Source organism: Cyprinodon tularosa, unplaced genomic scaffold (genome assembly GCF_016077235.1).
Source record: "Cyprinodon tularosa strain WSP-4 unplaced genomic scaffold, ASM1607723v1 ctg105, whole genome shotgun sequence".
NCBI classification, from domain to species: Eukaryota; Metazoa; Chordata; class Actinopteri; order Cyprinodontiformes; family Cyprinodontidae; genus Cyprinodon; species Cyprinodon tularosa.
In genome coordinates, this window is record NW_024037838.1 from 988,924 (window position 1) to 1,013,238 (window position 24,315).

The 24,315-nt window shown below is 38.2% G+C and overlaps 1 protein-coding gene and 1 long non-coding RNA gene across 2 annotated transcripts; one reads left to right on the forward strand and one right to left on the reverse strand.

Moving 5' to 3' along the window:
• Positions 1 to 2,373: 2,373 nt before the first annotated feature.
• rusf1 (RUS family member 1) lies at positions 2,374 to 7,693 on the reverse strand. Its single transcript, XM_038284004.1, has 14 exons — positions 7,414 to 7,693; positions 7,235 to 7,312; positions 7,050 to 7,164; positions 6,919 to 6,964; positions 6,813 to 6,845; positions 6,616 to 6,721; positions 5,896 to 5,997; positions 3,598 to 3,668; positions 3,335 to 3,519; positions 3,182 to 3,239; positions 3,048 to 3,112; positions 2,829 to 2,966; positions 2,671 to 2,736; positions 2,374 to 2,593 (listed from the first exon to the last, which is right to left on the reverse strand). Exons 1-14 carry the CDS (start codon positions 7,561 to 7,563, stop codon positions 2,508 to 2,510), a joined length of 1,299 nt encoding a protein of 432 aa, XP_038139932.1. The 5' UTR covers positions 7,564 to 7,693; the 3' UTR covers positions 2,374 to 2,507.
• A 3,913-nt stretch (positions 7,694 to 11,606) lies between these two features.
• Positions 11,607 to 13,902, forward strand: LOC119783275. The gene is made up of 2 exons (XR_005280769.1): positions 11,607 to 11,691; positions 13,711 to 13,902. It is a non-coding gene; the product is annotated as an uncharacterized LOC119783275 (long non-coding RNA).
• Positions 13,903 to 24,315: the final 10,413 nt, after the last annotated feature.

Here is a 24,315-nt window from a genome sequence, read left to right on the forward strand (position 1 = left end):
GGTGAAGTTGGTTTGTTTGAAATTGTGTATTTGAATATTCCCCAGGCGACTGAGCTAGATGTCAAGATCCTTGGAAGTTGAATATTCAAACACCCAATTTAAACCAACTTCCCTGAGTTGTTTCACTAAGTTTAATATAATTATATCCAAAGGAATAATGAAGTAAAATCTCATGCCAGATGTGCTGGTAAATTGCTTTCTTATTAGATACATTTATTCTCCTTGTTTAATGCTCTGATCTTTAACTATGATTTATACTGTATAACATTGTCCCTTCTGTTCCATGTTAAGGTTTCTTTCTGTGAAGTTTTTGTTTAGTTTTTGTCAGTATCTTTTGATATATATTATTGCTAAATAAAGTTTAAAAAAAACACACGCACAAATGTAGCACTAATTTTAGGATTAGAATACTCTAATTACAAAATTAGAAAGTGGAGAGCCTTTATTCCCCCATCAACTTTTAATAAAATAATAATAATTAAAGGGCCTCAGAGCAAGAAATTGATACCAATATGCATGATATTGATACATTTTCCTACAATTACTATTATTATTTTTTTTAACAGACCCTGCATACATTTATTTTTATTGGCCCTCCTAAGTCTTGGTCTGGACTTATGTGTTTCAACAATAAGCAGGAAGGATTTCTGTCTCGTTCCACTTATTATATCTGAGAAGTGAAAAGTAAGATATGTTGCAGTGCTTTATAATCTGAGCTATACGGAAGATACAGAAATCTAAAAAAGTAGCCTGAGTATGAAGCTTTGAAGAACTCCAAATTGGGTTGTAACTGGTTTTTATTACCAAAACGTAGTTTTGTCCTAGTCCTTTTTTTTTTTTTTTTTTTTTTTTTTTTATTCTTCTGAACAGTAAGCTAAATCCTATGTTTGAAAGCCTTGTCTTATCTTCCTCCATCTTATGTATTTCAGTCATAATGTTTGTGAACTTAACATTTTTCCAACGTCACTGGGTCTGCTGACATGGCAAAAACCAATCTCAGTCATTTTAGGCCCTCTGCAGATATGCAGCAGTATGGGTTTACAGTGTTAGAGTGGGTAGAAAAATTTGATTGCCCCTTATCTGGTCGGCACCCTCTTATATAGTGATGTCAAACCTGCTTCAGTAACCAGGGGGACTGGTGTTCCTGCAATTCCATGTACATGCTAGGTTTCAGCCATGGAAGTTCTTGAAGGCGTTGTGGATTATCCTGACAGATTGCTTTTGGATCACCAGTTGGGACCTTTTGTTAGACCTTGGTAAATAATTTATGTACTCAGGATAGTTTTAAGTGGTCAGCAACAAGCCTGTTGCTGCTGCATCTCCAAAGTTGTTTACAAACGACGTTTCTAACTTTCAGAAATCTAAAATTCTCCTTCCTTGATCTGTTGTCACCTTCTGTGTTGTCCTGAGTACCAGTCAATCCAACCAAGTGTGCAAAATCCTTTTTCATAGCCCAAATAGAGGCTCTAGCTTTGGTTAACTATTGTTACTTTTGAAAGACTAACTTGGTCTTTTAAGCGAAAAAGATCTGGGTTATTCAACACTGTTGTTGAATGTATGTAAGTATCTTAGACTGTATGGATTACAGAAAATCAACTGGGAATTTAAACTCATGCATCCATGGGTGTAGGTTTGCATAGGGACCATAGGGACATGTCCCTACCAAAATTATGGACCGACCTATTTGTCCCTACCAATAATTTGATGTGGACAACGTGTTTATAATTTACTATTCAGCGTTGTTGCAGCAGCAGTGGCTTCTTTTCCTCCCGCAGCTCCTATGCTTGGTATCTGCAGCTGCCTGGTCTTTCCTGTCCCTTTTACATAGCAGCGCATCAACTGTGCTGCATTGTTTAACTCTCTGATTATTCTGCCTTAAACTTAAAACTAAAAATTATCTATGCTAAAAAAAGCAAAAGCTTCTGATTGCCGTTCTGTAAAGAAGCAGGACAGAGTTTTTTGATTTGTGGAACTGTATCTTTTATTTCAGATAGCCAAAGGCTCCTTAAAGAAGATATTTTACTAAATGAAACCAGTTGAAACAGAAACGTTTCCTCTTCAGGAGTTCTGGATGGAGAATATTGACAGACAAAAACTTTCTTTAAAATCTTAAATGCAAAATGTTTACATATCTTACATACTACCAAAGTTAAAATCAAACCTACGCCCTTGCATCACACTGTCTTTAAACTGCAGCTGTAGAAAGATTAAAATAAATAACTAAAGATCCCAAATAAAATGCTTTTCATGCCCATGAGAGGAGCTTGTAAATTTCTAATGAGGACAGTATATATGTGTGTGAAGGTTCAAAACAAATCAACTGATTGTTTGAATATCGTCTTTAATCAGAAATTACATATTACTTATACAAAAATATTTACTTCTCCAACACTGCCTCAAATCAATTCCTTCTTTTATTTTGAAAGAATGATAAAACACAGAGAAATACAGCTGCTCATTAAACTGAAATAGAAACGCTGCAGTTAAAAATGAAACAATAAAGCAGCTCAGGTGGTTTTTGTTTTCCACTCAACTCTCCACTCATCCCAGTCCAACAAAGTCCTTTTTGTGTCCCATCCGGCAGCTTTAACACCTAAATATTATAAATGTATAAACAAATACTGCACACAGGGATATACTAACAGTTCAATCTATTCTGTGCAAACTCACCTTTGAGAAATGGAGAGAAATGGGCATCCATCAGCTTGTGACTGTCAAGCACTATTTCCCACAAACCTTAAATTGTAGGGGGGAAGAATGCACTGTGAATGCAACAAAATATTAAAACATCTTGCTAACTAAAAGACATGCAGGAAAAGCTCACTCACTTTGCTCCTTTGGTTTTGTAGATGTTGTTACTGCAGCTGTTGGACAAGTTAAGGTGTTGCTGATACACACAGCCTGGCATACTGCTCTGATTTCATTATGGACCGATGCTTCTGCCCCCAAACAAACACAAACACAACCTGCAAAGAGAAAAAGTGTTAAGAACTTGATGAAATTTTAGTTAAACACAAGACATCCTTTAAAAAAAGAAGCTAGCATACCATTTCTAACTCCCAGCAGGAAAGGCATGTTGTTTTCCTTTAAAGCCAAATTCAGCTCCTCTGGGCTACAAAACACACAAAGTGACTGAAAACTGTGTTGAGCTTCATTTGTGTGGTCATGTATCTATAGTTACCTCCGTACAGCGTCCTGTAACCTCACACCAAGTTTAATTGGTGCAGTTTTTCCAAATTCTAAAGAAAAAAAAAACATATGACATTTATCACATTACAAGAACCCACTTTAAAATCCAAATTGAAAGCTTAAAGATGTTTTGGGTTTTACACACCTAGGAATACGGGTTCTCTCTGATTCGCCTCAAGTGGACTCAGGATCTGCCTGTCCTTCAGGTATTGCTGCAACACAATGGAAAGACGGGCCTCGTTGAACGTTTCCATGACCACTGAACACACAGCTTTGTAGTTGGCAAAGAGATGAAGGATGGTAAAGAGGAAGAACAGGATGAGAGTCAAGCTGAAAAGCACAAGGAAGGAACAATTAGATTAATTTTGAAAGATATATGGCGTTTATAAATATTGCATCTTAACTTACACCGGATTATCAGTGACCAGAGGTATCAGTAGTAGGCTAACCAGGAGCCCAGCAAGATTCACTAAAGTCTCCTGCAGAAAATTACAAAAATATTAGGCTGTTAATAAATAAAAATGCAGCGAGTAAAACACATATTTAAGATTAGAACATTACATCATACCAATACCTCCACTAGTCTGGAGTTTAATTGACAAGATTTTAAATTCTATGGGCTTTGAAAAAAGTCACAAAACTACAGCTTTTTATTCCACAGCCTTTCAGTTTTTTTATCATCATGTTCTTATATAAGTAAGCATGTTGCACAATTGAGGTCAAATTCCTCATATATACAGGTGCTGGTCATAAAATTAGAATATCATGAAAAAGTAGATTGATTTCAGTAATTCCATTTAAAAAGTGAAACTTGTATATTATATTCATACATTACATACAAACTCATATATTTCAGATGTTTATTTTGTTTAATTTTGATGATTACAAATGACAACAAATGAAAATCTCAAATTCATCATATCAGAAAATTAGAATATTGTGAAAAGGTTCAAAATTGATGGCCCCTGGTGCCACACTCTAATCAGCTAATTAACTCAAACCACCTGCAAAAGCCTTTAAATGGTCTTTCAGTCTAGTTCTATAGGCTACACAATCATGGGGAAGACTGCTGACTTGACAGTTGTCCAAAAGACGACCATCGACACCTTGCACAAGGAGGGCAAGACACAAAAGGTCATCGCTAAAGAGGCTGGCTGTTCACAGAGCTCAGTGTCCAAGCACATTAATAGAGAGGCGAAGGGAAGGAAAAGATGTGGTCGAAAAAAGTGTACAAGCATGAGAGATAACCGCACCCTGGAGAGGATTGTGAAACAAAACCCCTTCAAAAATGTGGGGGAGATTCACAAAGAGTGGACTGCAGCTGGAGTGAGTGCTTCAAGAACCACCACACACAGACGTATGAAAGACATGGGTTTCTGCTGTCGCATTCCTTGTGTCAAGCCACTCTTGAACCACAGACAGCGTCAGAAGCGTCTAAAGAGAAACAGGACTGGACTGCTGGTGAGTGGTCCAAAGTCATGTTCTCTGATGAAAGTAAATTTTGCATTTCCTTTGGAAATCAAGGTCCCAGAGTCTGGAGGAAAAGAAGAGAGGCACTTCATCCACGTTGCTTGAAGTCCAGTGTAAAGTTTCCACAGTCAGTGATGGTTTGGGGTGCCATGTCATCTGCTGGTGTTGGTCCATTGTGTTTTCTGAGGGCCAGGGTCAACGCAGCCACATACCAGGAAGTTTTAGAGCACTTCATGCTTCCTGCAGCTGACCAACTTTTTGGAGATGCAGATTTCATTTTCCAACAGGACTTGGCACCTGCACACAGTGCCAAAGCTACCAGTACCTGGTTGAAGGACCATGGTATCCCTGTTCTTAATTGGCCAGCAAACTCTCCTGACCTTAACCCCATAGAAAATCTATGGGATATTGTGAAGAAGAAGATGCAATACACCAGACCCAACAATTCAGAAGAGCTAAAAGCCACTATTAGAGCAACCTGGGCTATCATAACACCTGAGCAGTGCCACAGACTGATCGACTCCATGCCACGCCGCATTGCTGCAGTAATACAGGCCAAAGGAGGCCCAACTAAATACTGAGTGCTGTACATGCTCATACTTTTCATGTTCATACTTTTCAGTTGGCCAACATTTCTATAAATCCTTTGTTTTTATTGGTCTTCAGTAATATTCTAATTTTCTGATATGATGAATTTGAGATTTTCATTTGTTGTCATTTGTAATCATCAAAATTAAACAAAATAAACATCTGAAATATATGAGTTTGTATGTAATGTATGAATATAATATACAAGTTTCACTTTTTAAATGGAATTACTGAAATCAATCTACTTTTTCATGATATTCTAATTTTATGACCAGCACCTGTACAGGTACCTGGGGAAAAAATTCTGATTGTGATCTGTTCTCATCGTTTACTATTCTTCTAAACAGCCATTTTTGCTGCATTGAGAAATAACACAGATTTTCTAGATAACATACACTGGAGAATGTCACCACATTTTTTTTTAAATATTCAGATCACATTTGTGAATTCCTCGGATAATAGAAATTGTGGATAACAAAAGGGCGTGGTTATGGAAAAGAGTGTCTTTCCAGAAATGAGGTCTTCTGTCCTCACCTGTATTTGTTGCCTTTTGAAAACTAAATAAGACTTACAAGCAGTAAGTGTTGGTTTGCTGCCTATTCAATCTTACTGGAACATTTGATTCATGTTTTTAAAAGCAAAGGTTACCTGACTGCCATCTTTGGCTGATATATCCGCCATGTTATCCCTGCGCGCCTGATGAACAGTAAGTGCAGCCCTGGTTGCACCACCAGCAACTCCAACTATTGACTTGAAAAGAAAAGGGAAAATGAACAAGCAACCTAAGAGTTTACCAGCCTAGTCTTTTACAAGAAACCCTATTAAGATGCATGGACCTTTTTATTTTATTTTGTGCTCTTGTAACAATTTCATGTTAACAGTAAATAACATCTCCTCGATAATTGAAAAACATGGAACTTTGAAATACATTCTGAGCTTAGTTATCTGGGATCAGTGTCATCCCGTTAGAGCACTGGGCTAAATTTATAACTAGATGTATGGATTACACAGTATCCATGGTCAGCCAAACAGGAAGGACCTCTCAGCGTTATCTGTAAAACTGATCTATTAAAAAAAGCCATCAGGTTTTCACTCTTTTCTATCCTAAAATTCATAACACAAAATAGCTGATGTAGTTAGGGGTGATGGTCCCTAATATTTAATCCCTAACGAGCCCTTCTACTACTATGTGTGGCAGCAAGCTGCTTTGTTAGGGGTGGGTTAAATACAGGGAAAATATTTCCCCACAGCAGGACTATAATGGGACATTTCCTTTTCATCTAGCCTGAAGCTTTAATCACTTGGATCCCACAGAACACTAAATTCAACATATGTTTCTCAAACTTGAAATTATTTTTCAAGTTCTACCTTGAATATCCCTGCAGTGCAAACGATTAAAGTGAAGCAGGCTGGAAAGTGAGGGGCCAAGATTTCCATGAACATCGCAATGTCGTTGAGAACATCTGCAAAAAGCCTAGAAGGGAATTACAAGATAAAAACATCGCTACAATCAAAGCTGTAACAGCTCAGTATTTACGCGTAAGTCCATTAACTTGGGTTTATACCTCCACTTTTTTGCCTCAGAGTCCAGTTTACTCCTAGAGTGTAGAAAGAAATCAAATTAAAACTAAAAAGCATATGATGAGCTGCAAAAACACAAAACAATCTTACCCTTTTCTCCAGGCAAAGAGGATTCTTCCCAGCATACCAGTTCCATCTGTGATAAAAGATAATTAAAATACAAAATAGAAATAAAATGGATAACAAATGCTGCCTTTTAGTAGTTTATGTTAAAGTTGCACCTCTTAATAACCAAGTAACTGTGGCTGCAGCTACAGTCGCCTCCTGGTTTCCAACTCCAACTCCTTTGAGTGAAGCCTGAGTGGCCAGAGTGCCCGACAGGGAACTAGAAAAAGCCTGTAAAAAACCGAAAAGCTTCAGACTGACACTACAGGATAATTTATATGCTGTTGAAAGGTAATTGTACCTGAAGAGTATCCCAGAATTGGTATTGCAGGTAATCACTGCTGACACTCTCTGGGTAGCCTTGAGGCAGAAAGACGCTCTGAAATCCAACACTAACCAATTAGGATTTAAGTTCATTTTAATTATACCTAGCAAAACAAACAAACAACAAAAACACAACAAAAAAAATCCAATTCTTACTTTAAAGAATCCAACCACCGGATTGTCTCTTGATTGAGTCTCACTCCCATCCCTCTTCCTCTCCAACACTCCATTATTCACTAAATATTTCCAAGCCTGTGTACTGCCATACCTCTCTGTAGCCAAAACCGAACCTGTATTTTTGTCCATGATCAATTTGTGGAAGATATCAGTTGGAAATATAATAATAATGTAAGCTGTTAGTGATATGATTTTAGAAAATACATATGATGGTGTTTTGGTGTGACGTGTCGACAACTCCTACTTTGAATACCCTATTTCCGTGTTTACATCCGGGCTCTTTGAAACTCAACTTCTCATTGGTGGATGGAGATGTAAGGGCGGGGCTTTTAAAGGGATACACGCCTGACAGTTCCCTATGAAAACAGAGCGTTATGTGAAATTAAATAGATTTTTATTTTATTTTATTTTGTTTAACATAAAATATATATATATATATATATATATATATATATATATATATATATATATATATATATATATATATATATATATATATATATATATATATAATCTGTGATACTTTTTCTGTATTTTTTCCTTTGTTCTTTATCTCTTTGTAGGTGTTTAATCAGGCCGAGGTTATCTTGTATTTTCTTTATCCTTCTTTTTCTCCTCTGTTCTTATCTTATTCTCTCCCTTTTAAATGTTTAACACACCTCTCTACTTTCTTTTTTTTTTTTTGCTCTTTTTTCAGTTTGTTTCTGTTTCCATGTCCATTGCATTTGAAATGATACCAAAATAATGTTAAATAAATTTCCTGCAGACTGCAGGAAAAGTGGGAAGCCAAGTTGGAAGCTAATTCTCTGAACATAGTAGTTTAAATGAAAACCTACTTGACATTTTTTAAATCACAGTCTCGGCTCTCTTCATCCTCTGACATGGGAGCTAGCTTGGAGCTCGTCTGCCTGGCTAATGTTTTTGCTTCTTGAATCTCTGCTTCTGTCTCCTTAAACCCCAGATGGCTGCTCACTCTGAGCCTGGTTCTGCTGGAGGTTTCTTCCTGTTAAAAGGGAGTTTTTCCTCTCCACTGTCGCTACAAGCATGCTTAGTGTGAGGGATTGCTTTCAAGTCAATGAGTCAATGCATTCAACTGGTTTTCCTTAGATAGAAAACTTTGAATCAATTTGACTGTATGATCTGGTGAACTGTAAAGTGCCTTGAGATGACATGTGTTGTTAATTGGCGCTATTTGTTCATCATATTTATTTATTTTGCAATGCACTGAACCTTTACATATCATTCCGTTTTGCACAAGTACCTTTAAACTGGCTTCCCTTTCTCCTCAACTGTCTACATTCCTGATCATTCCTGCACTTTATAAATGGCAATTTTTATTTCACGGTTGTAAGATGCTCATTCACTGGTTTCAGTACATACACTCCGTGAACACAAAATGAGTATAAAGTTTGTGGCCCACTGAGACCCCAACAATCTTTCCTCCTGCTCCCTACTCACTACAAATTAAAGTGTCATTTGCAAAATCACAATTAATGATGATCACCTCCACTATGAACCTATATCCCATAGTTACCACACACCTCACCATTGTTTCCGTGCACCACCCTTCCTTATTAAAACTGTTTCTGTCTTGACAGTGTATAATCTCCTTCCTCTATATCCTCAATTAAACAATGCAATTTCTATGACTATCTCTATACTTCTTTAACAACACTATCAAAGCAAAAAATAACATTTTTAGTTCCTCTTGATATAAAAAAACAAATTAATGCTTACCAACTTCCTCTCTCAACTGAATGTCTCTTAAAATAACCAATAAAAGCTTTATTTTAAAAGGAACTGCAAGTATTTAAGTAATTCATTGGTTTGGATGTGGAGGGCGATCGCATAGCTTTTCAAATATTGATAAAAGAAACAGCCAATGTATTTTGCATGTTTTATTGTCATTGTCACAATGTCAATTTGAGGTTTGAGCCTCTTTGGTGTCCAATTAAGAGAGAGGTGAGCTTAAAAAAGGGTTCTGTAATACTTTAGCAGTTTTCAGATTTTTGACATTTCTCCGTGCTGCCACCACTTGTAAAACAGAGTAGTGGCAGCATCATGCTGTAGAGGTGCATACCTTAAAGGGGACAGGGAAATAATGAGATGAAGGATGCAGGTAAATTCAGTACAATCTAGGTGAAAAATGTGATAGAGGCAAACAAGACAACGATATACTTTTAGAGAGATATTCGGGCAAAGTTTCAGGCTCTAGAAGTGTACAGCTGCATAAGCAGTACCCAAAGACAATTTTATGTTCTACAAAATATTTACTGACTTTATAGTGCTGAAAACAAATGCAAATTTTTTCCCCATTTGTAAACATTTCTAAGCAACATTTCCCTTCCTTTTAGCAGTTCTGCACTACTTTACTAAAGTTTATGAGTAAAGTAAGTTCAATGCAACACATTTTAACGCAGTATGGTAAGCTAAAGATAAATTAGACCAGGTTATTAAGGGAACGCAGAGCAAAGGGATCGAATACCAATGGATACTATGTCCACCTCAAAACTGCGCTTATTTAAGTTGGTCTACCCCACACAACTCCACATAAAACATTTAATTTTGTGATTGTAGCAAAACCAAATGAAAGGCAATGGTTGGAATATTTTTACAAGCACAGCACCTTTAATGTTTTTTAGTAGCATAAGCGTGCAGATACTTGTAAAGCAGAGCTGACACTAACATTTCTGAAAAATCTTGGCCATCCAGCTGCAATTATTGATTAATGAACATTGGAATCGTTCCACTCCCATGCTCATGTTTACCTTATGGGACAGCTTCTGCATCAACAGTAGGAAACATTCTTTGTCATCACTGAGTCAACGGGGTGTAAATGAATCTTATCTGTAGATAAGAGAACAGATAGACAATAACAAACTAGGGAAACATAACTGCACATTTTGTTTGTCAGTGTTTTGATGAGCTTAGAGACAGAAAATGTGTTTTTGAAACCTCTGGGATAACTATCTCTCCTTGTGGCATTACAAGTACTGACACACCTTTACTGCTGCCTCTGGAATGTGGACTGAGGAGGAAAACTGGGCTGTAACCTAACTGTGTTTTTCAGAGTAACTGACATGATTTACAGGAAGTAGGGGAGGAACCAAGGGAGGTAATGCAACATAATCAGGGGAAGAAAAGTGTGAGAACTTTACGTGTGCGTATAAGGTAAGCAAAAAAAAAAGAGGGCTGGTCGGTGAAGAAGGTGTGACTAAGTTTCAGTCCAGACTAAGTTTCAGTCCAGGCTCGTCTTCCTGTCCTGCACATACGGCACCGGCTCTCAGGTGTAAACCACCCTCTGAGGAGTTGACTTGCTGATCCTGTTCAGATGTTTGTGAGAGGAACTTTTTGCTGATATTTTTCCTATTAGAAGGAGCAGACATAACTCAGTCAACTGTAGGAGGAATTTCATCAGGAGATTAATCCTCAATCTGTTTTCATCGTTTGTCAACACTGGAGTAACTTGGCTTCAGGAGTGGATTAAAGACACCGCCTCTTAAGCTTGCCCAGGTTTGTGCTTTAATTGAATGTTCACATTGAAAATGATCACCATTGAAAACAATAAACCTATTAGAACATTTAAAAAAAGCTTTAGGGAAACCACAATAACAGGTCTCATGACATTGTTCACAAGACAGTTCAGTATTACACAAGTGAAAAGCAGAACTAGGCACATTGTATTACAAAATAAAAAGGATCAAGAGCGAAGTGGTATTCCTGTTTGCCATTCTAAAGTGAAAAACAAGAACAGATAAGATATTATCCTGTATCTCATATTTTTGTTCTTGTCATGACAACAAACCAGTCCAGCAGGCTGTGTTGAACAATTTCAGCGTAATCGTTCAAGTCTGGTTGCTTTTTTTTTGTCCAATAGCTTGGGACTTTCCGTGTCAAGAAAAAAAGACACATTAAAAGCTCTTAGGAACCTTTTTAGTGATTTGCTTAAGCTGACAGTAGAAACAATGATCTTTATGTTTTTCGGTCCAGTCAGGATGAATATGGTATGATTAGATTACTGTACTATTATCTTGTTTCAAGTGAAAACACTTTAACTTGTCTTGTTTTGAAGGTATGCGGAATTCCAATGAGGAAGATGAGGAAAAAGGAGAAACTGATCCATTTTCTAATCATGAAGAAACTCCAGGGTATATAAATATTAAAAATAAAATAAAATGTTATAAAAGACTGGCCATTTGCAGCATCATCTGTGGATGTTCCTGCTTTGCCTACAAAGCACTGGAGTATTATTTCAAGGTATTCCTACATTTTCCTCCATTCCTTCCAGATGTTTAACTCTAGGTGTTAATCAGGCATCCAGATTTTTACTGCTTGGGCTCATTTCTACAATTTAAATCAATTATTTGCTGCTTTGTGTTTTGTGTCGCACGATTCTTGTAATTGCTGTTCACAGTGTTATTACACATTCCTGAGAACCAGAACCATACAATACTCATTTATCCTAATTCTCTCCCTTCATCTGATGGAAAACAACACATTAAAGGTGAAAACACCTCTGTACCTTTTTGCTATAATTTCTTCCTCTCTTATCCACTGTGAAGAAGAAACAGAAGGCAAGGACCCTGATAAAGATCATGTTTGATCACTGGTTTAGCTGAATTGTTTTGCATATATTAATTACATTTTTAGTTTTTTAATAAGATACAACTTATGGAAAATGGTTATAATTTTTTGCCAAATTATCGGGAAAAGTTGTGGCATGAATTTACCCTGAGGTCCCCTGAATCATAAACCGTGTTGAACATGCCGGTGTAAAGTGTTCGGTCTCTTAAGTTTTGAAAGTCACCAGACAATTTTCAAATGTTGCCATGTGATCCAGCCTGAAGTGGTTTGGGTTGTATTTATTTTTATTAGGATTTTATGCAAGAAATAGACAACTTTTATTGTCATTCTGTATACACAGAGTGTATACAAAACAACCATTTCAATTCCATAAAGTGCAGTGGCTCCAGGAAACAAATATAATTATGAAGTGAAATTTGAGCTAGGTTTCAAAGATTTTTTTAGGTTAAAAATATTTGTGTCATAAGAGTTTTTATTCAGGGCCCCTGAGTCAATGCTTTTCTGCATCCATTATGTGCCGTATTTGTTAATATTCATTTTGGGGTCTGTCTACCAACTTAGTACATCTAGAGCCAGAAATTCTATATATAATATATTAACAAAATAGTTTATGTAATAAATCCCAATTCCATCGTAATTTCACAAGTTTTTATTGGCTTCTTACATGTAAATGTTTCAGATCCTCAGATAGCAAAAGTGAACACAAAATGCAGTGCTTTAATGATCTTAATATAAAGTTCACAGCATGGGATCTTTTCTTATAACCAGATCCTTCAATGCAGTGACAAGGCAGTTGGTTTATTTGTTTTTAAAAATAGCTAAAAGCAGTGCCTCACTTGAGCTCAACACTTTGTGGACTACTGTAGGCTGCTTTAATGATTAAATTCACTTAAACATGTACATAGCTGTAACAAAATGCTAAAGCAGGGTATCCATACTTTAGTTACTCTATCAATCTTAAATTGAATGATGTAGCACTTTGCGAAAAAAAAAAAAAATTACAACAAAGAGCTCCACAAGAGGAACATATTGCATAATAGGAATAATGGAAAAAAGAGAAAGAATGCTCAGAAGACATGAATAACATTGATTTGATAATATCAATATTAAAAAGTTATTTATTTTTTTTACTTTAAGGATATAGACAGAATGATCCCATCTACCTTTAGGGCCAGAACCTCCTGCAAATCTATATGCAACTGGCTGTTTAACCTTAATCTTTTTATATATATGCAGTATGGTGCTGTATTAAATATTTCATTATAAAGGTGAAAGGAATAAATAAAATTTTTCAAATCAATCCTGTAACAAGAGGAAGCCAGTGAAGTTATATATGTCACGGTTATGCATATTTTGCTTCTGTTTAAGTTTTCTTTTTGAGTTTTCATATGTTTAATTTCAACTTTGTGGTGTTTAGATTCTTCTGTCTATTGTTTCTTGTCTCCTCGTGTGTGTCTACCCTGATGTCTCTTGCTATTTTAGATTTTTGCTTCTGTTTCAAGTTTTTTGGATATTCAATCTAGAAGAGACCACCTCAGCTTCCGTTTCTCCATTTGGGTGCTCTAAAACCTCCATTCACCCTGTCACATATAAGGTGGTTGTTAGGGAAATCTGGATGCCTGCACAACACCTCTTATTCGTGCCTTTTCTTATTCAGCTTTTAATTTAAAAATCCTGTTTTTTCTTCCCCAGGGAGAACAGAAGCACGGCAAAGAAGAAGAAGGAGACAAAGAAGAAGCTGATGAGTTTTTTCAGAAGTCGAAAAAATACAGTATCATCGCCATGGTGACAGGGATTGGGACTATAATCAGCATTATTGTACTAACATTTCTCATTTCCTACATTCTTACACTGTTCGACTGAACATCCACAGCAGCACACACACACAAACGAAAATTTCCTGATTTTTGTTTTATCGAGCAAAGTAACAAAACAAAGCTGTGACCACTAGTTTGCATTAGAAGTTACATGAAACAAATGGAGAAAAAAAACTACTTTTCTACTTTACAGCTGTTATTTTCCTGTATTAAATAGAAAAAACAGATGGCTTTTCTTTCTCATATTTATCATAGACAATTTTTATTATTACCAGATAAAATCCAGCATTGCCTTTAAAATATAACACCATAGGTTACAATGTGGCACATTTGAAGTGTTTTCAGCCTCCCTTAAGATTTCCACATGGTTGGACTATGTACACAACCAAACTGAGTAAAGATGTGCCTAAATATAGCATTGCTATTTTGTTTAAACGATTGGACATTTTTGATTTGTGGAAATCTTTAAGGGGTGATACACTTTCAAAAGCACTTTCATAAACACTTCTGTAACAACCCATTCCTTAACACAGTTTATTATATGAAATATACTTATGTATGTATGCACTAAGTCACAAATACTACAGAATGTAGGTCTACAATATACTTATCAGGAATGGGTTTCCCTGACATAGTGGTGGTGATGGCAGTGCTTCAAAATGACATTATCTTAGCCTTATTGCTTTGTTTCTTTACCTATGTTTGTCCTTAAATGTATACATATGTTTTACTTTTATACCAAGGTTCAAAGTATTTTTTAATAAAAATGTTCTTAAGCATGGAGTTGTTTGATGCATTCTGACACATTTCAACAAGAAAACATTTTACAGTTAAGGTAACCTCATTTACAACAAACTGACAACTAGAGTTACAATATACACTATATTGCCAAAAGTATTTGCTCACCTGCCTTGACTCACATATGAGCTTAAGTGACATCCCGTTCCTAATCCATAGGGTTCAATATGACGTCGGTCCACCCTTTGCAGCTAGAACAGCTTCAACTCTTCTGGGAAGGCTGTCCACAAGGTTTAGGAGTGTGTTTATGGGAATTTTTGACCATTCTTCCAGAAGCGCATTTGTGAGGTCGCACACTGATGTTGGACGAGAAGGCCTGGCTCTCAGTCTCCGCTCTAATTCATCCCAAAGGTGTTCTATCGGGTTGAGGTCAGGACTCTGTGCAGGCCAGTCAAGTTCATCCACACCAGACTCTGTCATCCATGTCTTTATGGACCTTGCTTTGTGCACTGGTGCACAGTCATGTTGGAAGAGGAAGGGGCCAGCTCCAAACTGTTCCCACAAAGTTGGGAGCATGGAATTGTCCAAAATGTCTTGGTATGCTGAAGCATTCAGAGTTCCTTTCACTGGAACTAAGGGGCCAAGCCCAGCTCCTGAAAAACAACCCCACACCATAATCCCCCCTCCACCAAACTTTACACTTGGCACAATGCAGTCAGACAAGTACCGTTCTCCTGGCAACCGCCAAACCCAGACCCGTCCATCAGATTGCCAGATGGAGAAGCGCGATTCGTCACTCCAGAGAACGCGTCTCCACTGCTCTAGAGTCCAGTGGCGGCGTGCTTTACACCACCGCATCCGACGCTTTGCATTGCACTTGGTGATGTATGGCTTGGATGCAGCTGCTCGACCATGGAAACCCATTCCATGAAGCTCTCTGCGCACTGTTCTTGAGCTAATCTGAAGGCCACATGAAGTTTGGAGGTCTGTAGTGATTGACTCTGCAGAAAGTTGGCGACCTCTTCGCACTATGCGCGTCAGCATCCGCTGACCCCGCTCCGTCAGTTTACGTGGCCTACCACTTCGTGGCTGAGTTGCTGTCGTTCCCAAACACTTCCATTTTCTTATAATACAGCTGACAGTTGACTGTGGAATATTTAGGAGCGAGGAAATTTCACGACTGGATTTGTTGCACAGGTGGCATCCTATCACAGTTCCACGCTGGAATTCACTGAGCTCCTGAGAGCGACCCATTCTTTCACAAATGTTTGTAAAAACAGTCTGCATGCCTAGGTGCTTGAATTTATACACCTGTGGCCATGGAAGTGATTGGAACACCTGATTCCAATAATTTGGATGGGTGAGCAAATACTTTTGGCAATATAGTGTATATATGTACACCACAAATAAATCCAGGGAGAATAAAAAAATAAAAATGGCTGTGGACAGGCTCAGCATTTCACTGGAACGAAATAAGACCACAGGTTTGTAATTTCTAACCCAAATGATTGATCGGTTTCCGCCCTGAGCTGAATAAAAGGCATTTTTATGGCATTTTCCAAGTTGTAGGAAATTCATTTGATTGTACATAAAGAAAAAAAACACACAAAATGTTTATGGTAGTAAATACAAATCTCTCGCAGACACTTTTAAAAGTTATATATAGGCTTTAATATAAAAAGAAAAAAATAGCTGCCATTATAACTCACAATGATGCTGCAAGGAGATAAACACAAGCAAGTTTGGCTGCTTCATTTCATAAAAGAATAAATCAAATTGGATTTAATATCAATTTGATTTCAACTTGCCCTTGTAGAACTTGTAAAATGTCCTTGCTCTAGAACTATTAAACAAACGTGAACTACTAATGTACAAAGAGAAACTTTATTTCAAAATGTTTGGAATAAATAAAATTTTGCTTTACAGGTCATTACCAGACAAATATTTATGCCTATAAATAATTTCTCCAGGTCAATATTTTTTATGCCATGATGTACAGTTCTTTTATTTAGAGGCCAGAGAGATTCATTTGTAGCTTCCAACAACAGCATTTGAACGGACCTAAACGGCAGAAGACCGCCGTCATAATAACCCACAGGAACAGCACTAACTGCTTTTTCATTGTAGCCCAATAATTGCTACAGGAGACTCTTCCTTCAGCCATTACTCTGATCATGTATCAGCCACAGATTTAACTCATCCAGCTTGGAGCAGAGCAGGGAGTCCACATCCTGAACACTGAGGGACGCTCCATCTTTAGGAAAACCTCCTCGTCGTGGTCTTGATGAGGAAGGACCTGCTTTCCCAACTCCAACGAGAGGCTTCTTCGGCTTCCTCACCTCACCGACCTCCAAGAACTCGAGGAACCGCTTGACACGCCTCGGGCCAAACCAGGACTCTGAGCCATTCTTACGATTGAGAGGGACTTCAAATATGGTTTCAAGGCGGCTGAAAGATTAAAAATAAAAAAATGTCACTGGGATGTTTAAGACTGTATCAAAGGTGAGCTTTGGAAAGAGGTGCAGCTGGTTTTTGATAACATCAATTACTCAAGCGCCACCCTCTGGTTCAAGTATTTCCTGCTTTATTACAGGAGGGAGGAAAAAAAGAAGAATTAACTGGTGCTGTGCCGTAGCTTTTTCCATCCTGGCATAATTTTGGTTTAATGAATGAGGCTAGTCTGAAAACTGAGGTCCTATTTAAATCATTTTAGATCCTTGGAGTTCATTAAATGACTCACACATACTAATCTTTTTATATGTAGTGAGGACAAGCAGAATGTCCTCATTTTGGTAACAGTCTTTAGTTTGACTGTAAAATGGGAGAAATTGTCCTCACTTTAATGTTACTCACAGCCCCATACACACATACATATCACGCTAAATGAAACCAGGGGAACTATCAGCCACTCTCTTTGATAACATGTAACCAGCTCTATAAAAGCCAACTCTATACAAGAACCAGTTTTAAACTTTAGTCCACACTTTTACACCTGATTTAATGCAAGCTTTCACACAAACTTTATCTACTAGGTTCAATCTGTCTTCTTTTAATGCATTTTACCTAAAAAAATGTGAAATAACAGAAATCAATCATGACATCATGTATGAGTCAGCATAATGATAAGGTCATTGCTTCACCTTTGTAACCTGTGCTTCTGCTTTTCTCCATCTGAGAAAGTATTTTGGTTGGCCCAAACTAACAGGATTTAATAATTAAATAATTGCCATCATGGCTTTCTCAAGCTGCTGCCTAACTTTTTGAAGCAGGAAAAAGACTAATACAAAGTGAATCCAGTAGACATTTTTATTGCCTACCTGGAACGGGTGACAATATTTGAATAAACTTTTGGCTCTCAAAATGGTATCGGTGCCCCATTTGTTGGGACTCGTCGATACTGATAACCCCATTTAGTGTATCTGTATCGGTGCAACACTAGCTTTAACAAACAGTTTGTGTCAATAGTTCACAAGAAATGAAAGTAATCAATATGAAACTTATGGATTTTGTTTTATCAGGGGAGCTTGGTTCAGATATATTTGACAATCCCTGCAAGAACCAATGTGTGTGTGTGTGTGGGAGGAGGGAGCAGCCTCACAGAATCTGATTGATCTCATACCAGTAGAAGCATTTTCGTATGTTCTATGTGGCTGTTCTATGAGGTATAGCTCTGGAGGAACACAATCTGGACTCTAAACACATCAGCAGAGAGAATCTCTGGTCTTATACCTACAATGGTCAGAAAAGCAGACTTAGAAATAATATTAAGCTGCAACTTTCTTCATCCCTTTTCTTCTACTGTTCTGATGCTTTTTCACTCCCAGCCTCAGACCATTACAGAAATAGAAACCAGGTGGACGTCAGATTTTTAAGACACAAATAGATTCATTATCCTGAAGCCAATCCAGAGGGGAGGCCATGTCATCGATAACAGGTCCCAAGAGAGGTAGATACAGTCTTTTTCAGATTTCTTTTGCTTTTTTGCAACATGCATGTTTCAGATACATCAAAATATAACCTGAAAAGTTAAAGGAATTTTCCAAATTCCAAATAATTACCGTATTTTCACGACCATAAGGCGCACCGTACTAAAAGGCGCAGTCTCAGTTATGTGTCCCATTTCTGTATTTAACACACACATAAGGCGCACCGGACTATAGGGCGCGTTTTTTATATACAGGTACATGTCCTCTACTACCTTTAAATACCTCTACTGCGTATTTAAAAATACAGCGGGGGCAAAACTGAGTATGTTTGTGCTTTATTCATGTATTTATTAAAAAGTATTAATCAAACCTGGCAGCTGGCCGTGAGACAGACACATCGCAGATGACACAGCGCTGTGATCACTCCTAAATTAACTTAAAATCCTGAAACCTGCCGACGGAATATGTTCGCTTTTATGGGTGCCTGCAGTTTAAATTATTTAGATGAAAAACACCTGCCAGCAGCCGCGGTGAACCCGGAGGCTAACCTTCTTAGAGGCTGCTGATGAAAGGATTTCTCCTGTCGGCGCAACGCTGGTATGTGGGGGTCTGAGCGCCTCCGACAGAAATAGATAATCTGGATGAACTGACTGCAATTATTAAGTTTTCAGGTGGACTTTCTCACTTAAAAACATATTAAAACTACTTTATTCCCACTGATCACAGCAAATATAGCTGCAAGATTTAGATTACAGGTGCTGGTCATAAAATTAGAATATCATGAAAAAGTAGATTGATTTCAGTAATTCCATTCAAAAAGTGAAACTTGTATATTATATTCATACATTACATACAAACTCATATATTTCAGATGTTTATTTTGTTTAATTTTGATGATTACAAATGACAACAAATGAAAATCTCAAATTCGTCATATCAGAAAATTAGAATATTACTGAAGACCAATAAAAACAAAGGATTTATAGAAATGTTGGCCAACTGAAAAGTATGAACATGAAAAGTATGAGCATGTACAGCACTCAGTATTTAGTTGGGCCTCCTTTGGCCTGTATTACTGCAGCAATGCGGCGTGGCATGGAGTCGATCAGTCTGTGGCACTGCTCAGGTGTTATGATAGCCCAGGTTGCTCTAATAGTGGCTTTTAGCTCTTCTGAATTGTTGGGTCTGGTGTATTGCATCTTCTTCTTCACAATACCCCATAGATTTTCTATGGGGTTAAGGTCAGGAGAGTTTGCTGGCCAATTAAGAACAGGGATACCATGGTCCTTCAACCAGGTACTGGTAGCTTTGGCACTGTGTGCAGGTGCCAAGTCCTGTTGGAAAATGAAATCTGCATCTCCAAAAAGTTGGTCAGCTGCAGGAAGCATGAAGTGCTCTAAAACTTCCTGGTATGTGGCTGCGTTGACCCTGGACCTCAGAAAACACAATGGACCAACACCAGCAGATGACATGGCACCCCAAACCATCACTGACTGTGGAAACTTTACACTGGACTTCAAGCAACGTGGATGAAGTGCCTCTCTTCTTTTCCTCCAGACTCTGGGACCTTGATTTCCAAAGGAAATGCAAAATTTACTTTCATCAGAGAACATGACTTTGGACCACTCACCAGCAGTCCAGTCCTGTTTCTCTTTAGACGCTTCTGACGCTGTCTGTGGTTCAAGAGTGGCTTGACACAAGGAATGCGACAGCAGAAACCCATGTCTTTCATACGTCTGTGTGTGGTGGTTCTTGAAGCACTTACTCCAGCTGCAGTCCACTCTTTGTGAATCTCCCCCACATTTTTGAAGGGGTTTTGTTTCACAATCCTCTCCAGGGTGCGGTTATCTCTCTTGCTTGTACACTTTTTTCGACCACATCTTTTCCTTCCCTTCGCCTCTCTATTAATGTGCTTGGACACTGAGCTCTGTGAACAGCCAGCCTCTTTAGCGATGACCTTTTGTGTCTTGCCCTCCTTGTGCAAGGTGTCGATGGTCGTCTTTTGGACAACTGTCAAGTCAGCAGTCTTCCCCATGATTGTGTAGCCTATAGAACTAGACTGAAAGACCATTTAAAGGCTTTTGCAGGTGGTTTGAGTTAATTAGCTGATTAGAGTGTGGCACCAGGGGCCATCAATTTTGAACCTTTTCACAATATTCTAATTTTCTGATATGATGAATTTGAGATTTTCATTTGTTGTCATTTGTAATCATCAAAATTAAACAAAATAAACATCTGAAATATATGAGTTTGTATGTAATGTATGAATATAATATACAAGTTTCACTTTTTAAATGGAATTACTGAAATCAATCTACTTTTTCATGATATTCTAATTTTATGACCAGCACCTGTATTTAGATGAAAAAACACCTGCCAGCCACCGCGGTGAAGAGGAGGAGACCCGCCCAGAGGCTGCTGTTGAATTAAGTTTTCAGGTAGAAAAATAGAGCGGGAGCAAAACTGAGTATGATTGTGCTTTATTCAAGTATTTATTACAAAGTATTAATCAAACCCATCAAAGTCATCATCCTCTGTTTCTGAATTAAACAGCTGCGCTAAATCAGACATGCCAATTTCCCCTTCTTCGCTGTCAGAGTCACTTTCCGTGCAGCGCAGCTCCTCAGAAATAATGCCGGCTTTTGCAAAAGCTTGAACAACAGAGCCAGCAGACACGTTAGTCCAAGCATCTACAATCCATCCGCAAACGGTGGCGTAACTCGCCCGGCGCTGCCTTCCACTTATCGTGAAACTGTGGTCTCCGTCTGTCATCCATCGCTCCCACGCCGCTCGCAGCCTTACTTTGAACGGCCGCTTCACACTGATGTCGAGCGGTTGAAGTTCCTTTGTCAGACCCCCGGGATAACGGCGAGCACAGCGTCCATTTGATTCACCTTTTTTTTCACATCGGCTGTGAGATGGGCACGCAGCGATGGTGATGCGTGGAAAAAACCACCTGGTCTCCTCACATAGGCTACACCTCCCTCAGCTACGCTTTCATCATCTCCTCATCCATCCAGCCTTTTCCATTTGCGTTAATATATGTCATCAGAGCGCTGTGTCTGTCTCGCTGTCAGCTCCCAGATCAGCTTCTCTGATTGGTTGCTGTGGCGCGTCCAGCAGCAAAACTTCAATTTTTCCATCTCGAGCAGCAGCAGCTCGTTGGCAGATGCTTAAACGCTCCTGCTGCTCAAAACGCGCTGCAGGACCTTTTGCTGCACCTATACGCGCGTCAACCATTGACTTTGCATGTAAACTCGCTGCTTCTGCTGCACTTGCTGGGTCCGGTTCACACCGATGTCGAGCGGTTTAACAGCGAGCACAGGGTTAATTTGTTTCCCCATGTTTTTCACATCAGCTGTGAGATGGGCACGCATGGAGTTACATATTAACAGCGATGGTGATGAGTGGGAAAAAAAACACCTGGTCTCCTTACATTCAGCCACTCTTTCATCATCTCCTCAATGAGGTGGTCTCAAAAGTCGCAGTTACAACACACATAGGGTGCACCGCACCATAGGGCGCACTGCACATTTTGAGGGAAAAAAAAGACGTTTAAGTGCGCCTTATAGTCGTGAAAATACGGTACACGACAGCTTGAGTCATCCCTACATGTGACATTGCTTGTGAGGTTCTGTAGAAGTTTCCATCAACAGACCAGTGGACTCACAAGATCGAATGTTGTGCAAAAAACTGAGATCACCCAATTACAGTGAAATGTAGAAACACAAACCAATTTGAGTCAACTTAAAACTGCAATAGCTGCTGAACAAAACTGCCTGCAATTAAAATCTGTGTTTCATGTTTATGTCAGGATTTTGCCACTGTAGGTTGCATATTTTCTAAAGCGGATGAGTTTCTACTTTGCCAACATGTTTCACTTCCTCTCTAACTTATGAATTACAGGCCAATTTGCTGCCAAGATCTGAGCCAAACGGACCTCTCGTCTACTTTGGACAAGCTGCCAGCAGTCTGTTTAGAAAAGTAAAAATCTCAAGGAGCAAAAATTGTTCAAAGGGATGAATGGTCCTGGCACAACAAAGAAAAACCATGTCATAAATAAAGGGATGTTTCAGTTCAACAGTCTCCCTAGACAGGTCTTAAGTTACAATTGCACATCATCATTGGAATAATATTTATTAGGGGCGGCAACACTTGAGGAGTTCTGAATAGAAAATATTGATGAAAACGTTTTTTATCTTAAAAGTTTAAATATTTACATAATTTTTTTTTACAATTTTGCTATAATTATTAAGTGGGTTGCTCTGTCAGCTAAAACCATGTTTTAGAGTCTGAATACTCCAGTTAACAATTAATCCATTACTAAATTAGTTGATGATTATTTCAATAATCAATTAATCCCAATAAATCTGATTATTTTTTTCAGTCCTAATATTTATTAATAAATTATGCCTTCCTCTACATGTATAGAAAAAATGAAAAACAAACCAGATCTTGGCTTACCTTTCTGGAGGCTTGCTGAAATTTTTATTTGTGTAAATTTCTTCCAAACTGAACTCCTTCTTTTTCACCCTGATGGAGAAAAACAGAAATGTTATGCAGTCAACCAAGTGCTTACTTAAGCTGCTGAGTTAAGTATTTTTTCCCCTTTATTTAAAAGAATGAGAAACTACCCTCTATTCAAGCAGACTGACAAAATACGGTTTCTACACTTTGATATTCAACTTTATTATTCTACCAAATTGTGTCACAATCTGGAAAAGTGTAAGCCTTCCTTTTTAATGATAGTTACAATTATAACTCCTCATGGGGGTGGCTCTGGAGCTAGTCCTGGGCTACACTGCTGCTGTCTTCCATATTGTGGCATTTGGTCACAACCACTCTACTTTTATTTTTTGAGTGCCTGTATATGTCTGTATGGATGTGATTGTGTGAATGTGAAGTTATCTCTTTATCATTGTTGGCCTAGCGGGTTGAAGCAGTGCACTTGCGCTCTGATCCCCACAGCCTTCATTTTGGGTTCCTGAGCAAAACCCTCAACCCCTGATTGCTCCCCAGGCACCACACAACGGCGGCCCACTGCTCCTGAAGGGGATGGTTCGAAATGCAGAGAGCGAATTTCCCCGTTGTGGGCAATAAAGGGATTTAGTATCATCAGTATGGGTGTTTGCCTCCCTCACCCTACCTGCTGAACATCCTAGGCCCGAAGTATGAGCAGGGGTGCCTACTCCCCACTAGTGAAAGGTTCCAATTTCTGCTGATGGTTCTCTAGGTGCAGAGTTGGGTCTTCTCAGTCTCAGACATGCAGTATAGATGTCAGTTTAGACAGGCAACTGTCTGACTTGTTAACGTTTACTCAAAAATGTATAAAAACACCTGTTAAATGCATATCCAAGTAAAAAGGAACCTTTGGTGCATATAGCAAAGCCTGGTCTTTCCGAAGGCAACATTGAATTTTTAACCTATCCAGTTGAGCCATACTGTAACCATCACCAGTATGTACTTATTGATTAAGGAAAAAAAAAATCTTGTTTTTACCTTACCAGAAATTATGTTTTGTTTTGATACAACTTTACATGAGTGGCTAAAAATATTGATTCATACTCCAAATTACGCTAAAGATAGAAAGCACAGAAGTATTTGCTTTCGATTTTTTAGTATCGTATTCTGTAGGCATAAACAGACATATCCTCCACCTTTATCTAATGTACTATTCCGTACTAATAGTATGATCGAATTTTAAGAGACCATACCCAGAATTGGTGGACAGAGTCATGACTTTAAAGTAGAGAAGGTGGCAGCCATTTTGGCTAAAAGAAAATTCCAACATCCTGATGACAAAATTATGCTCTTCA